General features: G+C 53.1%; 1 protein-coding gene across 4 annotated transcripts; it reads left to right on the top strand.

Annotated features, from left to right (window-relative positions):
• Positions 1–740: 740 nt before the first annotated feature.
• On the top strand, positions 741–21,520 carry EXOC7 (exocyst complex component 7). 4 transcript variants are annotated; one of them, XM_049860171.1, is made up of 19 exons: positions 741–872; positions 1,083–1,148; positions 4,228–4,412; positions 4,602–4,707; positions 6,671–6,893; positions 9,660–9,827; positions 13,691–13,759; positions 14,676–14,821; positions 15,303–15,455; positions 15,763–15,861; positions 16,911–16,973; positions 17,284–17,350; positions 18,836–18,901; positions 19,157–19,277; positions 19,506–19,601; positions 20,584–20,647; positions 20,828–20,869; positions 20,977–21,110; positions 21,349–21,520. In XM_049860171.1, the coding sequence occupies exons 1-19, from the start codon at positions 813–815 to the stop codon at positions 21,449–21,451; spliced, it is 2,031 nt and encodes a 676-aa protein (XP_049716128.1). In that variant the 5' UTR covers positions 741–812; the 3' UTR covers positions 21,452–21,520. The 4 variants fall into 4 exon arrangements, with proteins under 4 accessions (XP_049716128.1, XP_049716127.1, XP_049716130.1 ...); XM_049860170.1 differs by having other exon boundaries at positions 14,610–14,821; XM_049860173.1 differs by lacking the exon at positions 13,691–13,759.
• The last annotated feature ends 715 nt before the right edge of the window (positions 21,521–22,235 follow it).

The following is a 22,235-nucleotide window of genomic DNA, read 5'->3' as shown; positions in this document are numbered from 1 at the left end:
TGCCCTGCAATCCCTCAAGCAGGCTTGGGGCCTTTCAGCCTTCCTCTTGCTGCTCTCCTAGACCTATGAGTTGGAGTCAACTCGGCGGAAATGAGTACGGTTTATTTTTTTGGAAGTAGGCTCTATCAGAAGTAATTCTCTACCACCAGGGTGGTCCACACACCCTGCAAATAAAATAGCTCTCTCCAAACCAGGCACCTAGGTGCGGCTTGGGGAGCATGCTCCGAGGCCCCAGGATGGATGCCCCAAGGACTCTGCCACCCCAGGTACCTGGCTGGGCCGTGCACAAGTTAGGACTGTGCTCAGGACCCGCTCAAGGGGAAACGACTACACCCCCAGGTTCATTAAATGCGCATGCAGGCGTCTATTGTGTGACACGCTCTGTGCTGTGCTCTGTAGGGAACGCAACGTCGGCGCCTCGACCCTGAATGCAATTGGGGAAGCGAATTCGTCGCCTTCCCAACGGTCTCTGTCAAAACGGTCGGTCTTCTCGCAAGGCCGGCAAGTGACCTGTAACTGTCCTGACAGCCGCAGGTAGCGTAACACAGTTCCGGAACCTTCTCTACCGAGGCAGGAATCCGCACCGACGGGAAACTGCAGTGCGCCAGGCACGCCAAACTTTCCACCCACACTCGCGATGGCCACTTGCTCTGCTGGGCCCCGGGAGGCGCACTTCCGCCTGCCACTCCCAACATGGCAACCAGCGCTCCCAGGGGCGGGGCCAAAAACGGAAGTGGGTGTGGTAGGGACGGGAGCCGAGCGGGACCGCTGGGACCCCATCCTGGGGCTTGGGGTCCGCAGGGTTTGGAGAGATGATCCCCCCGCAGGAGGCCTCCGCCCGGCGGCGGGAGATCGAGGACAAGTTGAAGCAGGTGAGGTTGGGGCTGGGCATAGCGGGGGAAGGGGTGAGGGAAAGGGGCCGAGATTGGGGCCCGGGCATCTACTCCCCGAGGAGGCAAGTGGGAGGGGGCACTCCTAGCGAGGAAATGGGGTCGGGGCGGGGGTCGAGACAGGGGCCGCAGACGCGCTGATCTTCTTTAGTCTCTGGCTCCTGGTCATGTCCTTCCCTCCGCTTCCCCCAGGAAGAGGAGACGCTGTCCTTCATCAGAGACAGCCTGGAGAAAAGCGACCAGCTCACCAAGAATATGGTGAGTTACTCCTCAGCTGGGAGAGGCAGATGGGGCTCCTACCCTACAGGAGAGCGATGCGACCCTGCGCTCCCTGGGCACCCAAGGCCTGGGGTTTTGGCATGGGTGGCGATGGTTGGACCGTGTGGAGTTCTCTGGCAGTAACATGGCATCTAACTTACCTAGCCCCCGTCCCCATGTTCTAACCCGTGTGGAGGATCCTGCAGTCCCCGCTAGTCTGGACTTTCTAAAGCTCTCTGTCCAGGCTTTCCATTTTCCCTTCTCTCCTTCAGCAAACATTTAGTGAGACGGACTAGGTGGGCTAGTCACTGGTCATATGCCACCTCCAACTCAAGTGACAGAAAGTCCCTTATAGGGATGGCATTTTGAGATTACTTAGGCCAGAGAAGACACAGCTTTCACTCCAGAGGACATTAGGGGTAGAAGGAGCTTTGAAGTTGGACAGATCTGGGATCTAGCCCCTGCCCTGCCGCTTACCGGTGTGATTCTACACAGGTAAATCTGCACCTCAGTTAACTTGTGTCTTAGTCTTCTAGTGCTGTTGTGACAGAAATACTACAAGTGGGTGGCTTTAAAGAGCATAAAATTATTTCCTCACACTTTAGGAGGCTAGTCCAAAATTAGGGCACCAGCTATAGGGGAAGGCTCTCTTTGAGCTCTCAGGGAAGATCCTTGTCTCAGACTTTTTTCTTTCTTGGCAATCTTTGCATGGCATCTATCTTTCCCCGTTTGTGCTTGTTTGTCTCTGTGTCTGTGCTCCTGCTTATAACTCAGGCAATTAGGTTTAGGACAAACCCTACATTGATATGACTTAGATAACATAACAAAGACAACCCTATTTCCATATGGGATTACACCCATAGGTATAGAGGTTAGGGTTCCAACACATATCAGGAGGACACAGTTCAATTTCTAACAGCTTGTTTGCTAAAGCAGAGACAGTGCCAGCCTCTCAGTGTGGCGTGAAGGGTGTATGAGCTAATGCATGGGAGCACATCTTGCGCAGTGCCTGGTATACAACAGGTGCTCAATAAATACTAGTTTCCGTCTTTATTCCTAGGTGAGACTGCTGTTGTTAGGTACCATTAAGTCGGTTCCGACTCATAGCGACCCCATGTACAGCAGAATGAAACACTGCCCTGTCCTGCACCATCCTCACAATCGTTTTTTTGCCTTGACCCCATTGTTGCAGCCACTGTGTCAATCCATCTGGTTCAGGGTCTTACTCTTTTTCGCTGACTCTTTACCAAGCATGATATCCTTCTCCAGGGACTGGTCCCTCCTGATAACATGTCGGAAGTATGTAAGATGAAGTCTTACCATCCTTCCTTCTAATGAGCCTTCTGGCTGTACTTCTTCTGAGACAGATTTGTTCGGTCTTCTGGCAGTCCAAGGTATATTTAATATTCTTCACCAATACCATAATTTAAAGGCATCAATTCTTTTTTAGTCCCCCTTATTAATTGTCCAGATTTCACATGCATATGAGGCAATTGAAAACACCATGGCTTCTGTCAGGCACACCTTAGTCCTTAAAGTGACATCTTTGCTTTTTAATACTTGAAAGAGATCTTTTGCAGCACATTTGCCCGATGCAATACATCGTTTGATTTCTTGACTGCTGCTTCCAAGGGCGTTGATTGTGGATCCAAGTAAAATAAAATCTCTTACAACTTCAATGTTTTCTCTGTTTATTATGATGTTGTTTATTGGTCCACTTGTGAGGATTTTGTTTTCTTTATGTTGAGGCGTAATCCATACCGAAGACTGTGGTCTTTGACTTTCATCAGTAAGTACTTCAAGTCCTCTTCACTTTTATCAAGCAAGGTTGTGTCATCTGCGTATCACAGTTTGTTAATGAATCTTTCTCCAGTTCTGATGCCATGTTCTTCATATTGTCCAGCTTCTCGGATTATTTGCTCAGTGAACAGATCGAATAGGTATGGTGAAAGGATACAACCCTGATGCACACCTTTCCTGTCTTTAAACCGCATAGTATCTACTTGTTCTGTTTGAATGACTGCCTCTTGATGTATGTACAGGCTCCTCATGAGCACAAATAAGTGTTCTGGAATTCCCATTCTTCATAATGTTATCCATAATATGTTAGGATCCACACAATCGAATGCCTTTGCATAGTCGGTAAAACGCAGGTAATCATCTTTTTGGTATTCTCTGCTTTCAGACAGGATCCATCTGACATCAGCAATGATATCCCTTGATATTCCATCACCAATGAGATTCCACACCCTCTTCTGAATCTAGCTTGAATTTTTGGCAGTTCCCTATCGATGTACTGCTTTTGAATGATCTTCAGCAAAATTTTACTTACGTGTGGTATTAATGATATTGTTCGATAATTTCTGCGTTCTTTTGGATCATCTTTCTTTGGAATGGGTACAAATATGGGTCTCTTCCAGTTGGTTGGCAAGGCAGCTGTTTTCCAAATTTCTTAGCACAGACAACTGAACACTTCTAGTGCTGCATCCAATCGTTGAGGCATCTCAATTGGTATTCCGTGAATTCTTAGGTAAGACTGGACAGGAGCAATTTGAGTAGATGTAGACTCGGCATTTGTATTCAACAATAAAACAAGTCAGAATCAACTCCAGAGCAGCAGGTTTGGTTCTTTGGTTTTTAGTCCTTATTTAATGAGATTTACTCTCAAAGAGTGAGGGTTTCGAAGATGCCAGCCATGCATTTGAGATTACTCTGAATGAAAAGCTTTCCCGATCGGTCTAAGAAAGGTTCAGAGAGAACAGAAATTGAGATTTGGCTTCAAAGGGTGAAAGGGAAGCCATCCTGGGATGATTGTCTTAGCAGAAGTTAATTTGATGCTTGCTTGGCTTGCCTTCAAATCAAATTTCAGCTGATCTTTTTTTCACCACCTAGCATGTGCCTGGTACATGCAAGGTGCTGGGGATACAGCGGTGAACCAGTAGACCCTGTCCCTTCCCTCATTAAGCTTATTGTCTAGAAACCCAGAGAAAAGGCAGGAAATGTCAGAGGCCTGGTGGTTGGATAGAAACAGAGCTGGGACAACCCTAAGGCCTGAGAGCCCGAAGCTCTCCCCCTGCAGGTGTCGATTCTGTCATCCTTTGAGAGCCGCCTCATGAAGCTGGAGAACTCGATCATCCCTGTGCACAAGCAGACGGAGAATCTGCAGCGACTTCAGGAGAATGTGGAAAAGACCCTGTCCTGCCTGGACCATGTCATCAGTTACTACCACGTGGCCAGTGATACTGAGAGGATCATCAGGGAGGGGTAAGCCAGGCCCAGGGGGCCACATCTCTCTGCCTCCCAGGCCACCGATTCTAGGCCTTTGACGGGAAGGCGAGAATGTATTGGAAACCATAGTCCCTTGTGTCACTTCTCTTTTGACCTTTCCAAGTACTGCACCCTTTGTCCTTTCTCTTTACCGCCCCAAGCTGATCTGGCTCTTTTCTTTCTCAGCCCCACAGGTAGGCTGGAGGAATACCTGGGAAGCATGGCCAAGATTCAGAAGGCTGTGGAATATTTCCAGGACAATAACCCAGACAGCCCAGAGCTCAACAAAGTGGTAAGGGGCCAGCAGAGTAAAATGAGAAGTTTAGGGACCTCAGACCCTGCGCTGGTCTCACAAGGAGACTGGACCAGCTTAAAGGCATATATAGTAGAATAAACAGAAGTGTGTAGTAGAATACAGATCCTGCCTGAGGGCTAATGAGGTCAGTACCATGGTATACCTGTAACCCAGTGGGCGCACACCACTATAACCAGTGTGTATACTGCAGCCTGGAGCCCTGGTGGCGTGGTGGTTAAGAGCTCGTCGGCTAACCAAAACGTCAGCAGTTCGAATCCACCAGCTGCTCCTTGGAAACCCTATAGGGCAGTTTTCTGTCCTGTGAGGTCGCTAGAAGTCGGAATCGACCCAATAGCAATGCGTTTGGGTTTTTTTTTTTTTGTTTGTTTTACTGCAGCCCATGAGTTGAGAGCCTGCATCTCAGCGATTGGGATGTCAGGGGCTGGAGAACGTTTTCATAAGGGTCACGACCATGTTTTCATCACAGCATGCAGAGCTTTGTGCTAGAACTTGGGTGTGAGGATGGGATGGAGAAGGAGAATGTAAAAGATGAAAAACTATTGGTTTGCCCTAGGAGACTTACTTTTCACTTAATAGGAAATATTCTAACTCCTTTCTCTTGGTTGTTGTTTTATAACGTCTTAATCGAGATATAATTCATACGCCATAAAATCTCCCCATTTAAAGTGTAAAACTCAGTGATTTTAATGGAGACAGAGTTGTGCCCTGTCACCACAGTTAGTTCTAGAGCATTCTCATTACGACAAAGAGAAGTCCCGTACCCGTTAGCAGTCACTCGCCATTCTCCCTCCCTGCAGCCCCTGACAGTCACTGTTCTATTTTCTGTCTTGATAGATTTTCCTACTCTGGGCTTCTCTTATAAACAACGTCATGCACCATGCAGTCTTTTGTGATGGGCTTCTATCACTCAGCATAATGTTTTCAAGGTTCATCCATGTTGCAGTGTGTGTCAGCACTCCATTTCATTCTTTGGCTAAATAGCATTCCATTGTATGGATACAGCACATTGTATTCATCCATTCGTCAGTTGATGGCCATTTGGGTTATTTCTACTTTTTGGCTATCATGAGTAATGTGGCTATGAACACTTGTGTCTAAGTTTTGTGTGGACACGTTTTCATTTCTCTTGTATAAATACCCAGGAATGGAATTGCTGGATCATATGGTAAGCATTTGAGGAACTGCCAGACTTTTCCAAAACAGCGGCACCATTTTACGCTCCTACCGGCAGTGAGGGTTCTAAGTTCTCCACATCCTCGCTAACATTTGTTATTTTCTATTTTGTCTCGTTTGTCTATTAATTAATTAATTATCAAAGCCACCTCGTGGGTGTGAAGTGGTATCTCGTGGTTTTGATTTGCATTTCCTTAATGGGTAGTAATGTTGGGCATCTTTTCATGTGTTTATTAGCCATTTGTGTACCTTTTGTTTGAGAAATGTCTATTCGAATCCTTTGCCCATTTTTTAGTTGGGTTATTTCTCTTTTTTACTGAGTTGCAGTAATCTTTTATATTATTCTGGATATCAGTCCCTTATCAAATACATGATTCGCAAGTACTTTCTCCCGTTCTGTGGGCTTTCTTGGTGGTATCATTTGCAGGACAAATGTTTTTAATTTTGATGTAGTTCTATTTCTGTTTTTTGTTTTGAAACCCCTTTCTAACAAGACTGTTTAACAAACAGTATGGTGAAAAAATATCCAACCAGTATTTATCAGCATCTACTTGGAGAGCTCTGGGGTTTGACCTGTGAGCGTACGTTTTGAGAGAATGTGGGGTAAAGGAACAATCAAAGAAGGGTTCCTGGTGATTCTTGTCTGGGTGTAAGGGGGGTGAAGGCAGAGAAGGGCAGAGGCCCAGAGTCAGGAAGGCAGAAGCTAGGGCCAGGCCACATGCATTCCCAAGCGACAGCGACACTCTCCCTCCTACCATCCGTGTAGAAGCTGCTGTTTGAGCGGGGGAAGGAGTCGCTGGAGTCTGAGTTCCGCAGCCTGATGACACGGCACAGTAAGGTCGTCTCTCCTGTGCTCATCCTGGATCTCATCAGTGGCGAGGACGAGCTAGAGGTCCAGGAGGAGGTGCCCCTGGAGCACCTGCCCGAGGGCGTGCTTCAAGACGTGATCCGCATCTCCCGCTGGCTGGTGGAATATGGCCGCAACCAAGGTGAGAGCAGCAGGCCTGGCTGCTGATGTCACCTGCCTGCCCGCCGCTGGCCTCACCTGCCTGCCACTGGCCTTGCCTGCCCACCTCTGGCCTCGCCTGCCCGCCGCTGCCCAGGCCTGTACGGCAGGGCCGGAGGGTAGGATTTGGTCCCCTTTATTTCTTTAATCCATCTTTTTTTTTTTGATAGAGGCTTGATAGGAAATAATACAAGCAACGAATCTGCAGCTTACGTATCAAATTGTGAACCTAGACATGTCCATACTTTTCTTTGTATGCCTCTTATGCTTTGTAACTTTTTTTGACTCGTTGTAAACGTTCAGGTAGTACAGAACGCCTTGGGGGAAAAGTTAAAGTCTGTCCCTCACCCCAATGCCTTTATCAGACCCCAGTGATGCGTGTCCTTAAGGTTTTTTATACCTTTCCAAAAAGTCTTTACATAGCTGTCTGTGTGTGTGTATGTGTGTGTGTGCGTGTGAGAGAGAGAGAAAGGGTCCCTGGGTGGCGCAGCTTGTGCTCAGCTGCTAACCTAAAGATTGGCAGTTCAGTCCCACCCAGCAGGGCTGTGGAAGAAAGGCCAGGCAATCTACTTCCATAAAGATTACAGCCAAGAAGACCCTAGGGAGCAGTTGTGCTCTGTCACATGGGACCGCCATGAATTGGAACCCACAGCAATGGGTTTGTTTGGTTTTGGTGTGTGTGAGGGAAAGATTAAATGCCTGTGTATCCTCACCTTGCCCTGAAATGGGATCACACTAAACTCTCCTACAGGCTTTTCTCTAGTGAGTGATATAGCTCAGCATTGTTCCGTGTCAGTACATTTTTGCTTTGCTCATTTTAGCGACTGCATACTATTCTGTGGTATGGTGGTGCCATCATTCATGTAACCAGTTCTAGGAATTAAAAATAAACATCTTGAGGTAAGCAAAATTTTTAGAAAGTAAAAAATCCAGTGAATACTGAGTTTTACACTTTTTAGCCCTGCAATGTTGTCTTCTCTTTGTTGATGAGTACACAGACCACGTTGACGAGTGCATGATCTCATCTGGAGTTGTTCCACTTCCCGTGAGGACGGTGTGGTGGCAGCTCTTATGGCCACAATGTCTTCCCTGGAAATACACCCTCAGCCCATGAGCTGTCTAGGGGAGCCCAGGGCTTGGCAGAAGTTAGTCAGGGGCTCCCTTGGGATCCCAAATGAGGACAAGTGAACAGGCTTCAGACCCCTCTGCGTCCTTCAACCAGAGCCACTCGGCTTTTGTCTGTTTTTACATTGGGATTCTTTGTAAAATATTTGTTAGAAATTGCTGAAATATGCCATGTGTCTTAGTTCACCAGTGCTGCTGTAACAGAAATACCATAAGTGGGTGGCTTTAACAAACAAATTTAATTTCTCACAGTTTAGGAGGCTAGAAGTCTGAGTTCAGGGTGCTTAGTTCCTGAGTGATCTTCATGTGACGTGGCCTCTTCCCTGTCTCTGCTTGCTTGCTTGCTTGTTTAATCTTTTACTTCTCAAAAGAGATGGATTTTAGATTCGCCCTGCACTAGTACTGTCTCATTAACATATCAAAGAAACCCCATTCCCAAAGGGGATTATAACCACTACAGGGTTAGGATTTACAACACATATTTTGGGAGAACATGGTGAATTCAATCCACAACACCATGGTTTCTGTAGCTGTTTGCTTGCTCACGTACATGTTGGGATTTTCCAGTTTTCCGTGGCAAACTGGTTAAATGCTACAGCCGCTAACCAAAAGGTCTGCAGTTTGAATCTACCAGGCGTTCCTTGGAAACCCCAGGGGGCAGTTCTACTCTGTCCTATAGCAAGTTGCTTTTTTATATTTTTTATAGTACGTTAGATGAAGATTTACAGAGCAAATTGGTTTTTTATTAAACGATACACGTGTTGTTTTGTGACATTGGTTCCAGCCCCATGACATTTCAACACTCCCCCCTTTTTTCACCTTGGGTTTCCACTAGTTGCTTTTTTATTTAGGGACTTCTTTGGGGTATATCCTCAAAGGTACCATAATCACATAGAAGTGTCTAAACAGATCTGTAACCTCCATCCTGTCACAAGTTCCTCTCCAGACAGTGGGGGCCGTTGTCAGACTCACCAGTGGTCCCACTGCCATTGCTCTTTGTTAGTTGTAGTTATCTTTGCTACTTGATAGGGCTGTCATAAGGAGCCCTGGTGGCACAATCGTTGGCGGTTCAAACCCTGCCAGCAGCTCAGTGGGAGAAAGATGTGGTGATCTGTTTCTGTAAAGATTATAGCTTAGGAAACCCTGTGAGGCAGCTCTACTCTGTCACATGGGGTCGTTATGAGTCAAAATTGACAGCACCTAACACCAACAACAGGGGTGTCATGGTCCTCTAATTTTTTACTTTGCATTTAATTATAATGGTACCTGTTGTCTCACTCACTGATGTTTGCTGTCTTTCTGCCTCATGTAAATTGCTCACACCCTTCGACCCAAGTTCAACCTAAAGGTTAACTTTATGTTTTTTATTTTAAAAAGTGTGATTCCAAAGTTACAAATAATTATTTGTCCTGTTGGGAGTGGTTTTCTATTTGAAGATTTTGCCTGTTTGGGGACGAGGCCACACGGGTGGCTGAGACCTGTTGCGGGTGCCAAGAAGGGTCTCACACATAGTAATGGTGGGTTTGGCCGCTACCCCTGGAGCTGCACCTAGTGGGAAGGGAGAGACCATGGGAGAAGGCAGAGGCAGGGACCCAGCTGCCGCTCTCTGTACTTCTCTCCTTAGATTTCATGAACGTCTACTACCAGATTCGCTCCAGCCAGCTGGACCGCTCCATCAAGGGCCTGAAGGAACACTTCCGGAAGAGCAGTTCTTCCTCTGGGGTCCCCTACTCCCCTGCTATCCCCAACAAGAGGAAGGACACACCCACGAAGAAGCCCATCAAGCGGCCAGGTGAGCCCCCCCATCTAAGGACAGGCAAAAGGCTGGCTGGGCCTGGTGACTCTGTCCCTCCTACGGTTAACAGCATCAGGCCCTCCAGAGCTTGTCTTCTCGATACCCCTCAACTGTAGGTGTCCGGGGCAGAAAGCCAGTGTTTACCCGCCTAGCAAGACCCCAGAGAGCGAGGGCCCCTCCCCTCCACCCAGCAGAGCTTGGAGATTACACAGATGGCTTTGAGGGTCACAGAGATGTGCTCTGTTTTCAGTCCTGAGGCGCAGTGACAGTGGGGCACCAGGGCAAAGCCACTTGTTGGGAATCCTCTTCCTCACTCCATTGCCCTATCAGGAGGCCAGGTGTGCTGCTGCGGCAGACAGTGGCAGAGGGGAAGGCACTCCAGCTGCTGCCTTCCAGAAGGCCAGGCTGAGTCAAAGTGATGCATAGCGGAAAAGTAGACGGGGAAACTCACACTCTGATAGAAAGGAAAAGACCCCAGACCATTCTCTCTGCAGAATTGACTCTAGCTTGGGGGCTTCACCGTGAAGTCAGTGCTTTGTTGTGGAAAAGCCCAGGAGGGACATTAAGTCACAGATGCCTGGACTGTGGGGCTGTGGTGTCCTGGTAAACAGCCCTGTCTGTGTCCTTCCCCACATCATCATGTGCCCCACGTGCGGGCCACGGCTTGGCAAAGATGCACCCTCAGCCATCTCCCCTGAGGCGTGGTGACAGTGGGGCTGGCTGGCTGCCGAGAGGTGCCTCGGTCAGTTCAGGGAAGGACTGGGCTTTGTTGAGGGAGGGGCCGCTGCAGGCAGTATTGGGGACAGAAAGGGCAATAAGGCTGAGGCTTGTTTATCTGACTCAGCTGGACCCTACTGGCTCCTCAGGAGGCACGTTGCCCAGACCTGGTGGGACCCACTGCTCCTGACCGCAGGCTTGGGGTAGAGCTCACTCCCTCCGTTTCTCCCTCCCTGTGTCCTTCAGAGAGCAAGGTGTCTGCTCACACACACTCAGCAGAGTACCTGCACCCCCACAGGCCTTTGCTGGGGTGAAGTCGGAATTGGCAGAGAGGAAGCTGTCCTCTGGGGCCCAGGCGGGCAGAGCGTTAGGGGAGCTGGCCTGGCGGCCCCGCAGGAGGTGCTGCCTTCCCTCGGTGTGGATATCCTGGCCACAGCCCCAGGAGACCTGCCACAAACAAGGAATGTACCAACCCAGCCTGCTGGGCCGCAGCTGCCCGTGTGACTGAAGGTTCTGTCCTATGCATTGAGGGCTGTCTCTGTGAGGCTGCCGGGGGCCTGAGCCTCAGGGGCTGTGGGTGCCTCCTCTGTGTCTTTCTCTAGCAGGCCCACTGGAGCCCCAGGGCCCGATTGGTGCTGCCACAGGCATGCTTGTGGCCCATGCAGGGATGAGGCCTTTCAGGGAGGTAGGGCCTGGTCTCAGGGGTCTCCTGGAGGACCTCATATGCCCTGGGCTTCTAGACACCAGGGAACCAAGGCTGTGAGGATTCCAGGGGTTTAAGAGTTGTCAGGAACAGGTGGGCGCAGGACCAATATCAGAGGCTGGGGAGTCAGGCCCCATGGATGTTAGTTCTGGGATCTGGGGACAAGAACAGGGAGCCCTGATCAGTACGAAACGCCAACCTTGGCATCATCTCTGATAATTGGGCACCTGAGGCTTTGACAGCTGCAGGGTCAGCATCCCCGAACCACATCCATGGCCATGTGGTAGTTAGGCTGCTGCTGGTTGGCCATCGGCCCACCTGCTCCGGGCTGGGTGTGAGGTGCTCGGTTCAGAGCACACGGGATGCGGATGCCGAGCAGCAGTTACCGCAGAACTGGGTTATTAGAAGCTAACTGTGGTGCCATACAAACAGAAAGAGCTGGGCAGGTCCAGACTGCGTCCCCTCCTCCCCAGCCTCTGGGAGCCATCCAGAGCCCTGCGGCCTCACTATGCTGGGGCGGGAGGTGGGTGCAAAGTCTCCAGGGAAGGTGGAGTAGAGTCACACGCCCATGTCCCTCCCGTCCTCAGCACAAACTGTGTTAACAAGGCAGCTGTATTTGTCTATTTTAAATGTCATTTTATTCCTCTCCCCCACTTTCTGCCATGAGATGCCTCGTTGCCCTAGAGATGGCTGACCCAGGAGGCTATGGGTGCTGCATTTTTGTTTTTATTGTTTTAACTTGTGATACTAACTGTTGTTTTTTTCCCTGTGCCAAGAGCATGTCCCCTCCCCTATGGCCCTCCCTCTGCACTCTGTGTGGTGGCTTCTTGTAACCCCTTCTTGACTTCTGCCATTTTCTCCCTTGGCTCTGAGTGGTTTGGGCAGCTCCTACCATGGGCAGGGCCTGATTGCTTATCTCCAGCCTCTGTCTTGGGCGCTGCTCTTTCCGGAAGCTCCTCTCACCCAGGTTCAGCTTCCCTCTGACTGGTGTTTGGCTCTGTCCCAACACTGAGCACACTCTAAGAGCTCGGCCTGGCATCTGGGGCTGCAACGCAGGCCTGTTGGCTCCTGGTGCCCCCACTGGGTCTGAGAGCTTTGCCATCAGCTCCATCTCAGGCGTCTCGGTATTCTGGTTAAGATGCCGCTCGGGAGTATTTTTTATTTTTTACTTCTCCTGGTGGAACTTGCCCACCTTGCCTCCTTCGCTCCCAAAATGAACTTACATCCTGAGTATTAAGAGCCAGCAGCAGACTCGAGCTCCATTTGGAGAACAAGCGTTTCCTTTCCTTGGTCTCCGTACTCAAGGTCCCGAGTGGTCCTGGCGTAGGGCCTGCTGGGAGAGGTGGATCAGGGGCGTGCTCACTGTTAGGGGCCAGGGTGGGCCTGGGGTTGGTGGAGGGCCGCTGCTGTTTTCTCTCACTCATTTCCTAGGTCTTCTTATCTCCTCTCTGTGTGGCTCTGGTGACAGGGACGATCCGTAAGGCTCAGAACCTTCTGAAACAGTATTCCCAGCATGGTCTAGATGGGAAAAAGGGGGGCTCTAACCTCATTCCTCTGGAAGGTAATCACCCTGTGTCCTTTCCTTTCTCTTCCCTCCCCACCGTGTGTCACTGGGCAGGGCGGAGCCTCCAGCCATCCAGGAGGCCTGGGGAGTAACCCCAAGGGGGGCAGGGCGGGGTACGAAGCCCCCTGACTCCGCTAGGGCTCAGGCTGGTGCAGGGGTGGGGTCTTGGCCCTCGGCCTGGTTCTGTCTGGCTGACGGCAGCTCTGCCCTTCCAGGCTCCAAACCCTCGCCTCCCTGTCTCTGTCCTTGTCTCTTGTTGGAACTCAGAGAATGTTCTTTGTCCTGGGGCAGCCCTTTCACGCTCAGACCAGCAGAGGCAGGACCAAGCTGGCTCGGGCCTCCTGGCCACCCCCAATGCTCCCAGCTTTGGAAAGGGGAGCGTGTGCAGCCAGGGGCCCGGCAGCTCGTAGGCCATGTCCCTCCCCACTGCCTGCCAGAGGAGGAACAGGCAGGCCACCGCCCTGGTGGGTCTACCCTCCTTCAAAGGAATGGCCCTGGGGGACAGAAGGCTGTCCCCTATCATGCCACAGTGATGCTTCTCTAACTGTATTCAGGGAGAGGCCCAATATGGTGAGGCCAGGAAGCTCCCTGGGCCAAGCACCAGATTCTCCACAGCTACCGAGAGCCCTGGCCACCAGGCTTGGGGAAGACAGCTCCCAGGGCAGGCCTGGGCACTGCAGGTCAGGCTTGAAACGGCTGTTCCCAAAGTGGTTTGGCACGGCGGAGGGGCTCAGAGCCCCCCCTGCCACCCCTTCCCTGTACCCCATCTCACACCTCCCTCCTGGAGATCAAAGGCTTCTTCCCCACCCCTGAGGGGCAGCCGTCTGGCCCCTGGATAAACCGCTGCTTGTGTTTGTGCGGCTGACATCTCGCTAGGTCACGAGCATGATTTCCGAGTTAAGCACCTGTCCGAGGCCCTGAACGACAAGCACGGGCCACTGGCCGGTGAGTACCGCGGCCCAGCCCGAGCACAGCTGCTGCTGCCACCGCTCCCCTGGCAGCAGCCCCAAGCGTCTGCTCTGCCTGGGCCGCCCGGGCCTACTTGCTACTCTCTCTCTGCCCTGGTCTCTCTTTTGAGCACCAAGTCTCCTTTCCTTGTGCAGTCACTCTCAGGGCCCAGGCCCAGGGGAGACGCTGTGGCTGGTCAGGAGGCAGCTCACTCGAGGGCAGGCCATCCCAGCATCTTGACTCCAGAACAGCTCCACAGCTGTGACCCAGGGAGCTGTTCCCTTGGCGCACAGAGCCAGGCTGTTCTGTCACTGGTGTCAGCCTCCAAGAGTGGGACCCGATCTCCTCTGGGGCAACTGACAACCAAGGAGCCTCCCGCTTAGGGGCTCACGTTACCACTTCTCAGATTTTGACTCGAAGCTAGCTAGCCAGGCTCATAGCACATAGCCCACCTCCCTCTTCTATGTTCTAGAAGGCCTGGCCCGGCTGGTCATTGCCTTCAGAGGCATAGTGTTTCCTCGATGGCTGACCTTGGCGCCCGCCGCCTGTCCATCCAGCTGTCTCTTTCTGGGGCAGTTCAGGCTCCTCAGCCCTGCTGGCCAGATATGCCTTGTTCAGGAAGTTGACATAGGGATCTTCCCTCCTGATCCTTTCCCCTTTCCCCACTCTGTCTGGGCTCAGATGCTCTGGGGACTGAACAACTGTCCAGGCGGAGCATGAGGGCGGGACCAAGGCTGGGCTCCGCTCCTGCGTTTCCCCTCGAACCTGGTCGGGCCAATGGCATCCTCTCGGCTTCCTGCCACAGGCCTGTGGCCTCCTCCCCATCTGCTGCCTGTCTGGGCCGCAGGTCAGGAGCTGGGGAGAGCCACATCCCTCCCCACAGAGAGGCTCAGGGGCCGTACCGTGCCCACAGGGAGAGACGACATCCTGGACGTGGAGACTGATGCCTACATCCACTGCGTCAGCGCCTTTGTGCGGCTGGCCCAGAGCGAGTATCAGCTGCTGACCGACATCATCCCTGAGCACCACCAGAAGAAGACCTTCGACTCCCTGATCCAGGTCCCGCCCACTGCCCTGCCCAGAGGGCTCCCTCAGCACCATGAATCTTCAGTTTGGGACAGGCCTGTTTTCCCTAGTCCTGGGGGTCTCTCCAAGGTCCTTGGGTGGTGCAGACAGTTTGTACTTGACTACTAGTCTAAAGGTTGGTCATTCGAACCCACCCAGCAGCACTGTGGAAAAAAGGCCTGGCAACCTGCTTTCATAAAGCTCACAGCCATGAGAACTCTATGGAGCAGTTCTACTTTGTAACACATGGTGGGGAGGGACACCATGATTCGAAATCAACTCGATGGCAACGGGTTTGCTTTTGGTTTGGGGGGCCTGTCCTGGGCAGTGTGCCCCAGTTGATGCTTCCCTGTGGCTCCTTCCTTGCCGTCGTGTGCTGGCTCTCCCAGCCCCCCCAACTCCCTCCCACCCCCGCTGTGAGGTGCCCTCACTGCTCTGCCCTGCCCTAAGCTGCCCCGGCCTCTCTCTCGCTCAGGACGCGCTGGACGGGCTGATGCTTGAAGGGGAGAACATCGTGTCAGCTGCCCGGAAGGCCATCATCCGGCATGACTACTCTGCCGTACTCACCGTCTTCCCCATCCTGCGGCACCTCAAACAGACCAAGCCTGAGTTTGACCAGGTGCTCCAGGTATGTGGGCAGGGAGCCCCTGGGGACCTGGGAAGGAGGGACCCTGCTGCCCATGTGGGCTCCCAGCCCCGTTCCCTGGAGAAGCTGGCGCTGTTCTCCGCATCTCTGTTCTGAGCACAGACAGCCAGCAGCCTCTGCAGGGCCCTGGGCAGGTTGAGATGCCCACTGGTGGGAGAAGACCTGGTGGCTCCCTGGTGCTAGAGAGGCCACGTCCTAGGGCAAGGGGCAGGGCAGCAGCTGGGAAGGGGAGCAGAGGGCTGCAGGGGGAGCTGGAGGTGTGCATGCAATGAGCCACGTGCTTCCTCAGGGCACAGCCGCCAGCACCAAGAACAAGCTGCCCAGCCTCATCACCTCCATGGAGACCACTGGTGCCAAAGCCCTGGAGGACTTTGCGGATAACATCAAGGTGCTGCCCTCCCCAGTTCCCGCCCAGGCCCAGCCCGGGGTACTGTGGGCCCAGACCACCCATGACCTGGCTCTGGGGAGCTCCTCAGAGAGTAGGCCTCCACAAGGGCCAGCTTCGCCAGTAGGGAAGCTGGCTACGCTGCTGGTTTCCTATCGATGCCCACTCGTTCCCCTTTCTTTCCTAGGGGGCTCCTGAGCCCTCTGAGGCTGGAAGCTCCCTCAGCCTGAGGGTGTCCTGGCGCTTGTACACCAGGAGGTGGTGCCATGATCAGGCCAGACCTGGGGTGTGGTGGAGGGGGCCCGAGGTGATCAGGGAATTAGGGGCTTTTTTTTTTTTTTACTCAGAGTCCCTGGGTGACACAAATGGTTAGTGCACTTGGCTGCTAACCAAAAGTTTGGCAATTCAGGCCACCCAGAAGTACCTTGGAAGAAAGGCCTGGCAATCTACTTCTTAAAAGCCAGCCATTGAAAACCCTGTGGAATCCCGATCAAAAGGAAGAAAACGTAGAACAGAATTTCAAATTCTCATGGAATCCAGACTTTGGAGCCATGGAGGCTGGATGAACCCCCAAAACTATTACCCTGAGATAATCTTAAACCTTAAACCAAAAATATCTCCTGAAAGTCTTCTTAAAATCCAGCAAAAGTTTAGCATAACTAGTTAAAAAAAAAAAAAAAAATCTGCCTTGAGCATTGTGCTCCCCTAAGATCTGTTTATATGGTATCAAGTTGACAACAGCAACTTGAAAGATTGAATAGGAAACTTAGGGGGACCAGTGAGTTTATGTTAATGAGAGAGGAACAGCTTAGAAAAGGAGGGTGAGAATGGTTGCACAACTCAAAGAATGTAATCGGTGTCACTGAATTATGCACGTAGAAACCATTGAATTGCTCTACGTCCTGCTGTCTATATTCTCAGCAACGACAAAAGAAAATTATATGTATAGAAAAACACCATATGGAGCACAGCTGTGCTCTGATACACGTGGGGTTGCCGTGGGTCAGAGTCAAACTCAGCAGCAACTGTTTTGTTTTGGTTTTTCCCTGCAGAATGACCCAGACAAGGAGTACAACATGCCCAAGGACGGCACTGTGCACGAGCTCACGAGCAATGTAGGTGCTGTCTGAGGGAGCCGCGAGGGGAGGGTCCCAGGCCAGCAGCTGGGCATGGACACCATGGAGGGACCCTGCCTAGCCCAGGCATGCTCCCTACCTTCATGAGGTTGGGCTGATGACAGGATGGACAGGAAGCAGACAGGGCCTTTCCTGGCAGGCTAAAGCCCCACGGGTGAAACATGGGGCTCCCTGGGAAGTGCCCTGGCCCTGGCCTTGCCCTGGTGTGGTTGGGTTGTGCATTGTGGAAGGCACTCAGACCTTCAGGTCCTGCCATTGACCTCGCCCTGGACCCGTTTCTCCCCACCAGGCTATCCTCTTTCTGCAGCAGCTTCTGGACTTCCAGGAGACAGCGGGTGCCATGCTGGCCTCCCAAGGTACTGGGCACCCCTCAGTGTGGCGGGCCCTCCCCTGCCCTGCTCCCACTCTCCCTCTTGTCTGGAGACATGGGGTTAGGCCCCCAGGTGGCACTGACCCCTCTGGGTGAGGAAGGTTTGATGGCACCTTTTGTAACCCTATCCCCACCCTCTGCTCCTTTTACCCTCCTCGCTTCTGGGAGTGGCCACACTCGTTTGCAGGTGCCCTTCCCACCCTGTCCCCCTCCATATCTCTCCACTTCCTTTCGTATTCTCCTGTTTTCCTAATGAGTCTGACTCAGCTGACCTTTCAGTGGGTGGCATCTCAGGGCCAGCTTGGTGTCTTCCCGTGGACCACTGCTCTAGGACTGCAGTTTGGAAGGTCGACATGGAAGCAGAAGTGTGTCCCTGGGCCCTTCCGAGCACTGAGGCCAGCCCAGCCTGCTGAGGCCCCCAGGCTTTCCCTTTCTCCCCCCAGTCTGGGAGCAAGGAGCCCAGGGGCAACTCTGGCCTGTGGTTCTCCAGTTCTCCAATTCTAGTGGGTCCCGTGGTCCTCAGTGGGTTGGGCCTGGGTGTGTCCTGTCCATGTGCTGGCTGTCATGGGGTGAGGTCTGCGTGAGTCGGGCTAGTGCGGCCGTTTCTAACCTGTTTTTGCACTTTGCATCTTTCTCCCTTCTTGTCTCTCCCTCCGTCCCCTCTGTGTGCTCTGCCTCTCACTCCGTAGTTCTTGGGGACACATACAATATTCCTTTAGACCCCCGAGGTAAGCAGTGGGGCTCTGCATCCCCTCCCTTCTCTGAAGCCCCTCGGGTGAGGTTCCCTGGGAGAGAGGCGCCTTGACAGACTTAGGACAGGGCCTACTGGGAAGTGGGCGTCACAGGCAACATTGGTTCTTACAGGGTGCTCTTGACCCTCTCAGCGCCCTTCACGGCCACTTTCTATCTCTGAGCCTGTCTGGGCAGCACCCTGCTGTGTCCAGCACCATGAGTACACCTCTGGCTCACCCAGCCCCGTCCTCTGCCTCCCCACCCCACACTTTTGCCTTCCCCTTGGTCTTCTGCTTTTACGCAGGCAGCAGGCTGTCTGTGTGGAAGGGCCTGATAAGAGGGGCTTGGGGGAAGTGAGGGGGAAGTGGGGAGCACATCCTGAGACTTCCCCATTTGACAAGTGGGGTGCGTGGCCCTTGTGGCTACCACCGAGCATAGGCTGGGGCTGAGGGTCGGCAGAGGGCATTGGCACCCACTCCTGTCCTGCCAGCCTTCCTGACAATCACAAGCCAGGCCCTTAAGCACCCATGCCATCCCACAGAGGGTTTGCCCGGGGTTCCCAAAGCAGCCCATGGGCAGTGTGCCCTGAGGCTCGGCAGGTGCCAGCTCTGCCTCTGGAGCTTTCTGTGCCCCACCTGCCTGAGGAAGGTCTCCTCAGATTTCTCCGGGGGGAGGGCACCGCTGAGAGGGATTGTCAGCTCTGCGGCCACGATAGATAACAAGGCATCCCTTCTCACAGAGACCAGTTCTTCAGCCACCAGCTACAGCTCCGAGTTCAGCAAGCGGCTCCTGAGTACCTACATTTGTGAGTGCTCTCAGCGCTGACCTCTGCTCCCTGCCTTCCCGACCTTCTTTGCGCTGTATGCTGGGGCCCTCTCCCAACCATTGGAGTTGCAATGTAACCTCTAGTTCAGGAACCAAAGGGGGTTGGGCTCAGGGCTCCTGAGGCCCGTGGAGCCAGGGACAAGGAACGATGGATGGGAGTCGGTGTGTGGGTCGTCGGATTGGGTTGTCTTGGTCAGACTGGCATGTGGGCGTGGCCACATCCTTCCCTGTGCAGGTAAAGTCCTGGGCAACCTGCAGTTGAACTTACTGAGCAAGTCCAAGGTGTATGAGGACCCGGCTCTGAGTGCCATCTTCCTGCACAACAACTACCACTACATTCTCAAGTCTCTGGAGAAGTGAGTGGCCTGCAGGGCTGGTCTCGGCTCTCACCTTCCCCAGGCCTGGCCCATGCAGGTGCTGGCTGTGCCCTTGCCCAGGTGGGGGGTGGGGGGCGAGCGCTGCCCTCTGCGAGCTCTTGCAGCTCGGGGCGCCATGCGGGAGGCCCGACCTCTGGCATCCTGGCGCTGCAGCACAACCAGTGGTCTTTGTTCTGTCCCCGCCCGCATCCCCCTCCCCCACCCCAGGTCTGAGCTGATCCAGCTGGTGGCCGTGACCCAGAAAACTGCAGAGCGCTCCTATCGGGAGCACATCGAGCAGCAGATCCAGACCTACCAGCGCAGGTGAGAGGCCGGGCCACCCCAACACAGGCGCTGGGCTGCCTCAGTCCCTCCCCTGTCCCTGCCCACTGCCCACCCTTCCTGCTCAGCTGGAGTGGGGCTACTTGGGGAGGGGGGCTTCTGGTCTATGGGTGCCCAAACCGCCACTGGTTTGTCAAGTTCACGGGGGGCGGGGAGGCTTTCTCCCTCCCCATCTGCTCTGTTGGGGACACTATTATAACTGTCCTCTTCGGAGATAGTCTATCACCTATTGAGGCTCATTGAAGAGTTTTCTGTCAGAGGTGTGGATAACATCTAACCTAAGCGAACAGCAAGGTTGCACAAGTTATTGACTAATATATATTCATGGAGGGAGCCCTGGTGGCACAATGGCTAAGCACTCAGCTGCTAGCCAAAAAGTTGGCATTCTGAACCCACCAGGGGTTCCTCAGGAGAAAAAGACCTGGCGACCGCTCCCATAAAGATTACAGTTTAGGAAACCCTGTGGGGCAGCTCTACTCGTGTCACATGGGATCACTACGAGTCAGAATTGACTAGAAGCACCTAACAATAATAATATATTCACTTAGAATTTGCTAAGTCTTTCTCTGCAGTGTTCTCTGGGCTTCTCCAGCCCTCTTATTTCCCTGATTTGTCTCTGTCTCCCTTTGAGTGTGTCTGTCTTCTTCCCATTTGTCTGTCCTTTGCTCCCTGGTTTCTTTTTCACCTGTTCCTCTATCTTGACCTGCCATTATATATATATCCCAGAAGTTCATAGAATTTGTTCAGCCTATGGAATGCAGTTTCCTGTCCTTAATTTTAGAAGCTAGCAACTTAAACATTTTATATTTGAAAACAAAAAACCCTGTTGTGTTTTGCTGAGTTATGACCCAGACTGATTCCTACCCTCCCCCAGTAATTCATGAGATTTAAAAAAAAAAAAAAGGGATGAAATGGCTGCCTCAGGGCTGCCCGTCCTGCCCTCACCTCTCTTCTGCTTTGGCAGCTGGTTAAAGGTGACAGACTACATCACTGAGAAGAACCTGCCTGTGTTCCAGCCTGGAGTCAAGGTGGGCTAGGAAGGGCTGCTTAGCAGCTGTGATGCTTTCGTCATGTCTCTGGGGAAGATGGGCAAGCATCCTGGGATGAGCGAGGAGGGCGGGGACACAGGGACATTTGGGGGATGAGCGGGGGTGGGGAGGGCGCCTGGTTCTGAGGAAAGCTCTCTGCCCTGTCTCTTCTGCCCCCAGCTCCGGGACAAGGAGCGGCAGGTGATCAAGGAGCGCTTTAAGGTGAGTCGGGTCCTCTCTCCTTCACTCCTTGCTCCTGCTGCTGTGGCAACACAGACCCAAAACGTTTGTCTCTGGGTCCCTTCTATCCCTTCCTTTCTGGTGAGCAGGGCTTCAATGACGGCCTTGAGGAACTCTGCAAGATCCAGAAGGCCTGGGCGATTCCAGACACAGAGCAGAGAGACAAGATTCGCCAGGCTCAGAAAAACATTGTCAAGGAGACCTACGGGGCCTTTCTGCACAGGTGAGCAGAACACCCTCCTCCCAGCCCTGGGGTCCCACGCCCCACCTGGGCCTCAGAGCCCTGCTCTTCCCCAGGACAGAGGAGGGGTAGTGGCTGTGGGTGGCTGGTCTGCCTTGGGCCCAGATAAAGACGTCAGTCAGGGACATGGCTGTCCACTTCTGAGATCATCAGGAGTGCCTGGGCCGAGGGTGGAGCTGGGGGCTGGGCCTCTGCCCCCCTGACCTCAGTGCCTGCTCAGGTATGGCAGCGTGCCCTTCACCAAGAACCCCGAGAAGTACATTAAGTACCGCGTGGAGCAAGTGGGTGACATGATCGATCGCCTTTTTGACACCTCCGCCTGAACCTGCTGCTATTCCTGCCGGATGCACCACTAACCATGTTATTGGACAGATAAACCACTGTTAACTTGCCTCAGCCGGGTGAGTTTGAAGTCATTTGGGACAGGGACCTTTCTTTGCTGCCCTAGCCAGGAGTCCCACCCATCAGCCCTCGAGCTCTGGTTTTCACGTCTTTCCTGAAGCCCATGTTCCCAGCACTCTCCCCAGACACTGGAGACCCATCACAGCTTGGGGTTTGTGACCCTGACTGCAGCCTGAGAAGCCACGTGGTGGCTTGAGACAGGAAGGAAGAGAGAGGGAAGACAGAGGCCTTGGGCCCACAGCTGCCTCCCCTGTGTTCCAGGAGCAGAGGGCAGAACAGCCCCACCCCCATCTAGTCAGAGCTGGACTCCCCCTTCTACCTAGAAACCTGGGCGGGGCTCAGAGGAGCAGGCCATGTAGCAGCCAGAGGAACAGGAGAGGAACAAGCAGGGCAGACCCACTCTCCCAAAATTTGGTGCACTCCTGAGGGCTGGGATGTTCCCCCAGGGGCACCCTGGGTAGCTGGAGGCAGCACTGCTTTCCCTCCACGCCCTCTGGGGGCTGGCACACACAGGGAGGCACTTTCTGGGCCCAAGTCTCAGGCCTCTGCCTCCTGTCCCCAGTGTCAGTGCCTCCTGGCCCAGGGCCAAGCAACAGTGGTGGCAGAAGGAACCATTAGTCTACCTGGATGGGGGCTGGGTGACTGGTGGACTGTGGTGGGAAGTTCAGGGCGGACTGGGGGTCAGGGGCAAAGTGGGGCCCCTCC

This window comes from Elephas maximus, chromosome 19, assembly GCF_024166365.1.
Source record: "Elephas maximus indicus isolate mEleMax1 chromosome 19, mEleMax1 primary haplotype, whole genome shotgun sequence".
In the NCBI taxonomy this organism is placed as follows: Eukaryota; Metazoa; Chordata; class Mammalia; order Proboscidea; family Elephantidae; genus Elephas; species Elephas maximus.
The sequence above is the reverse complement of the archived record's forward strand: the minus strand, read 5'-3'. Positions and strand labels throughout refer to the sequence as shown.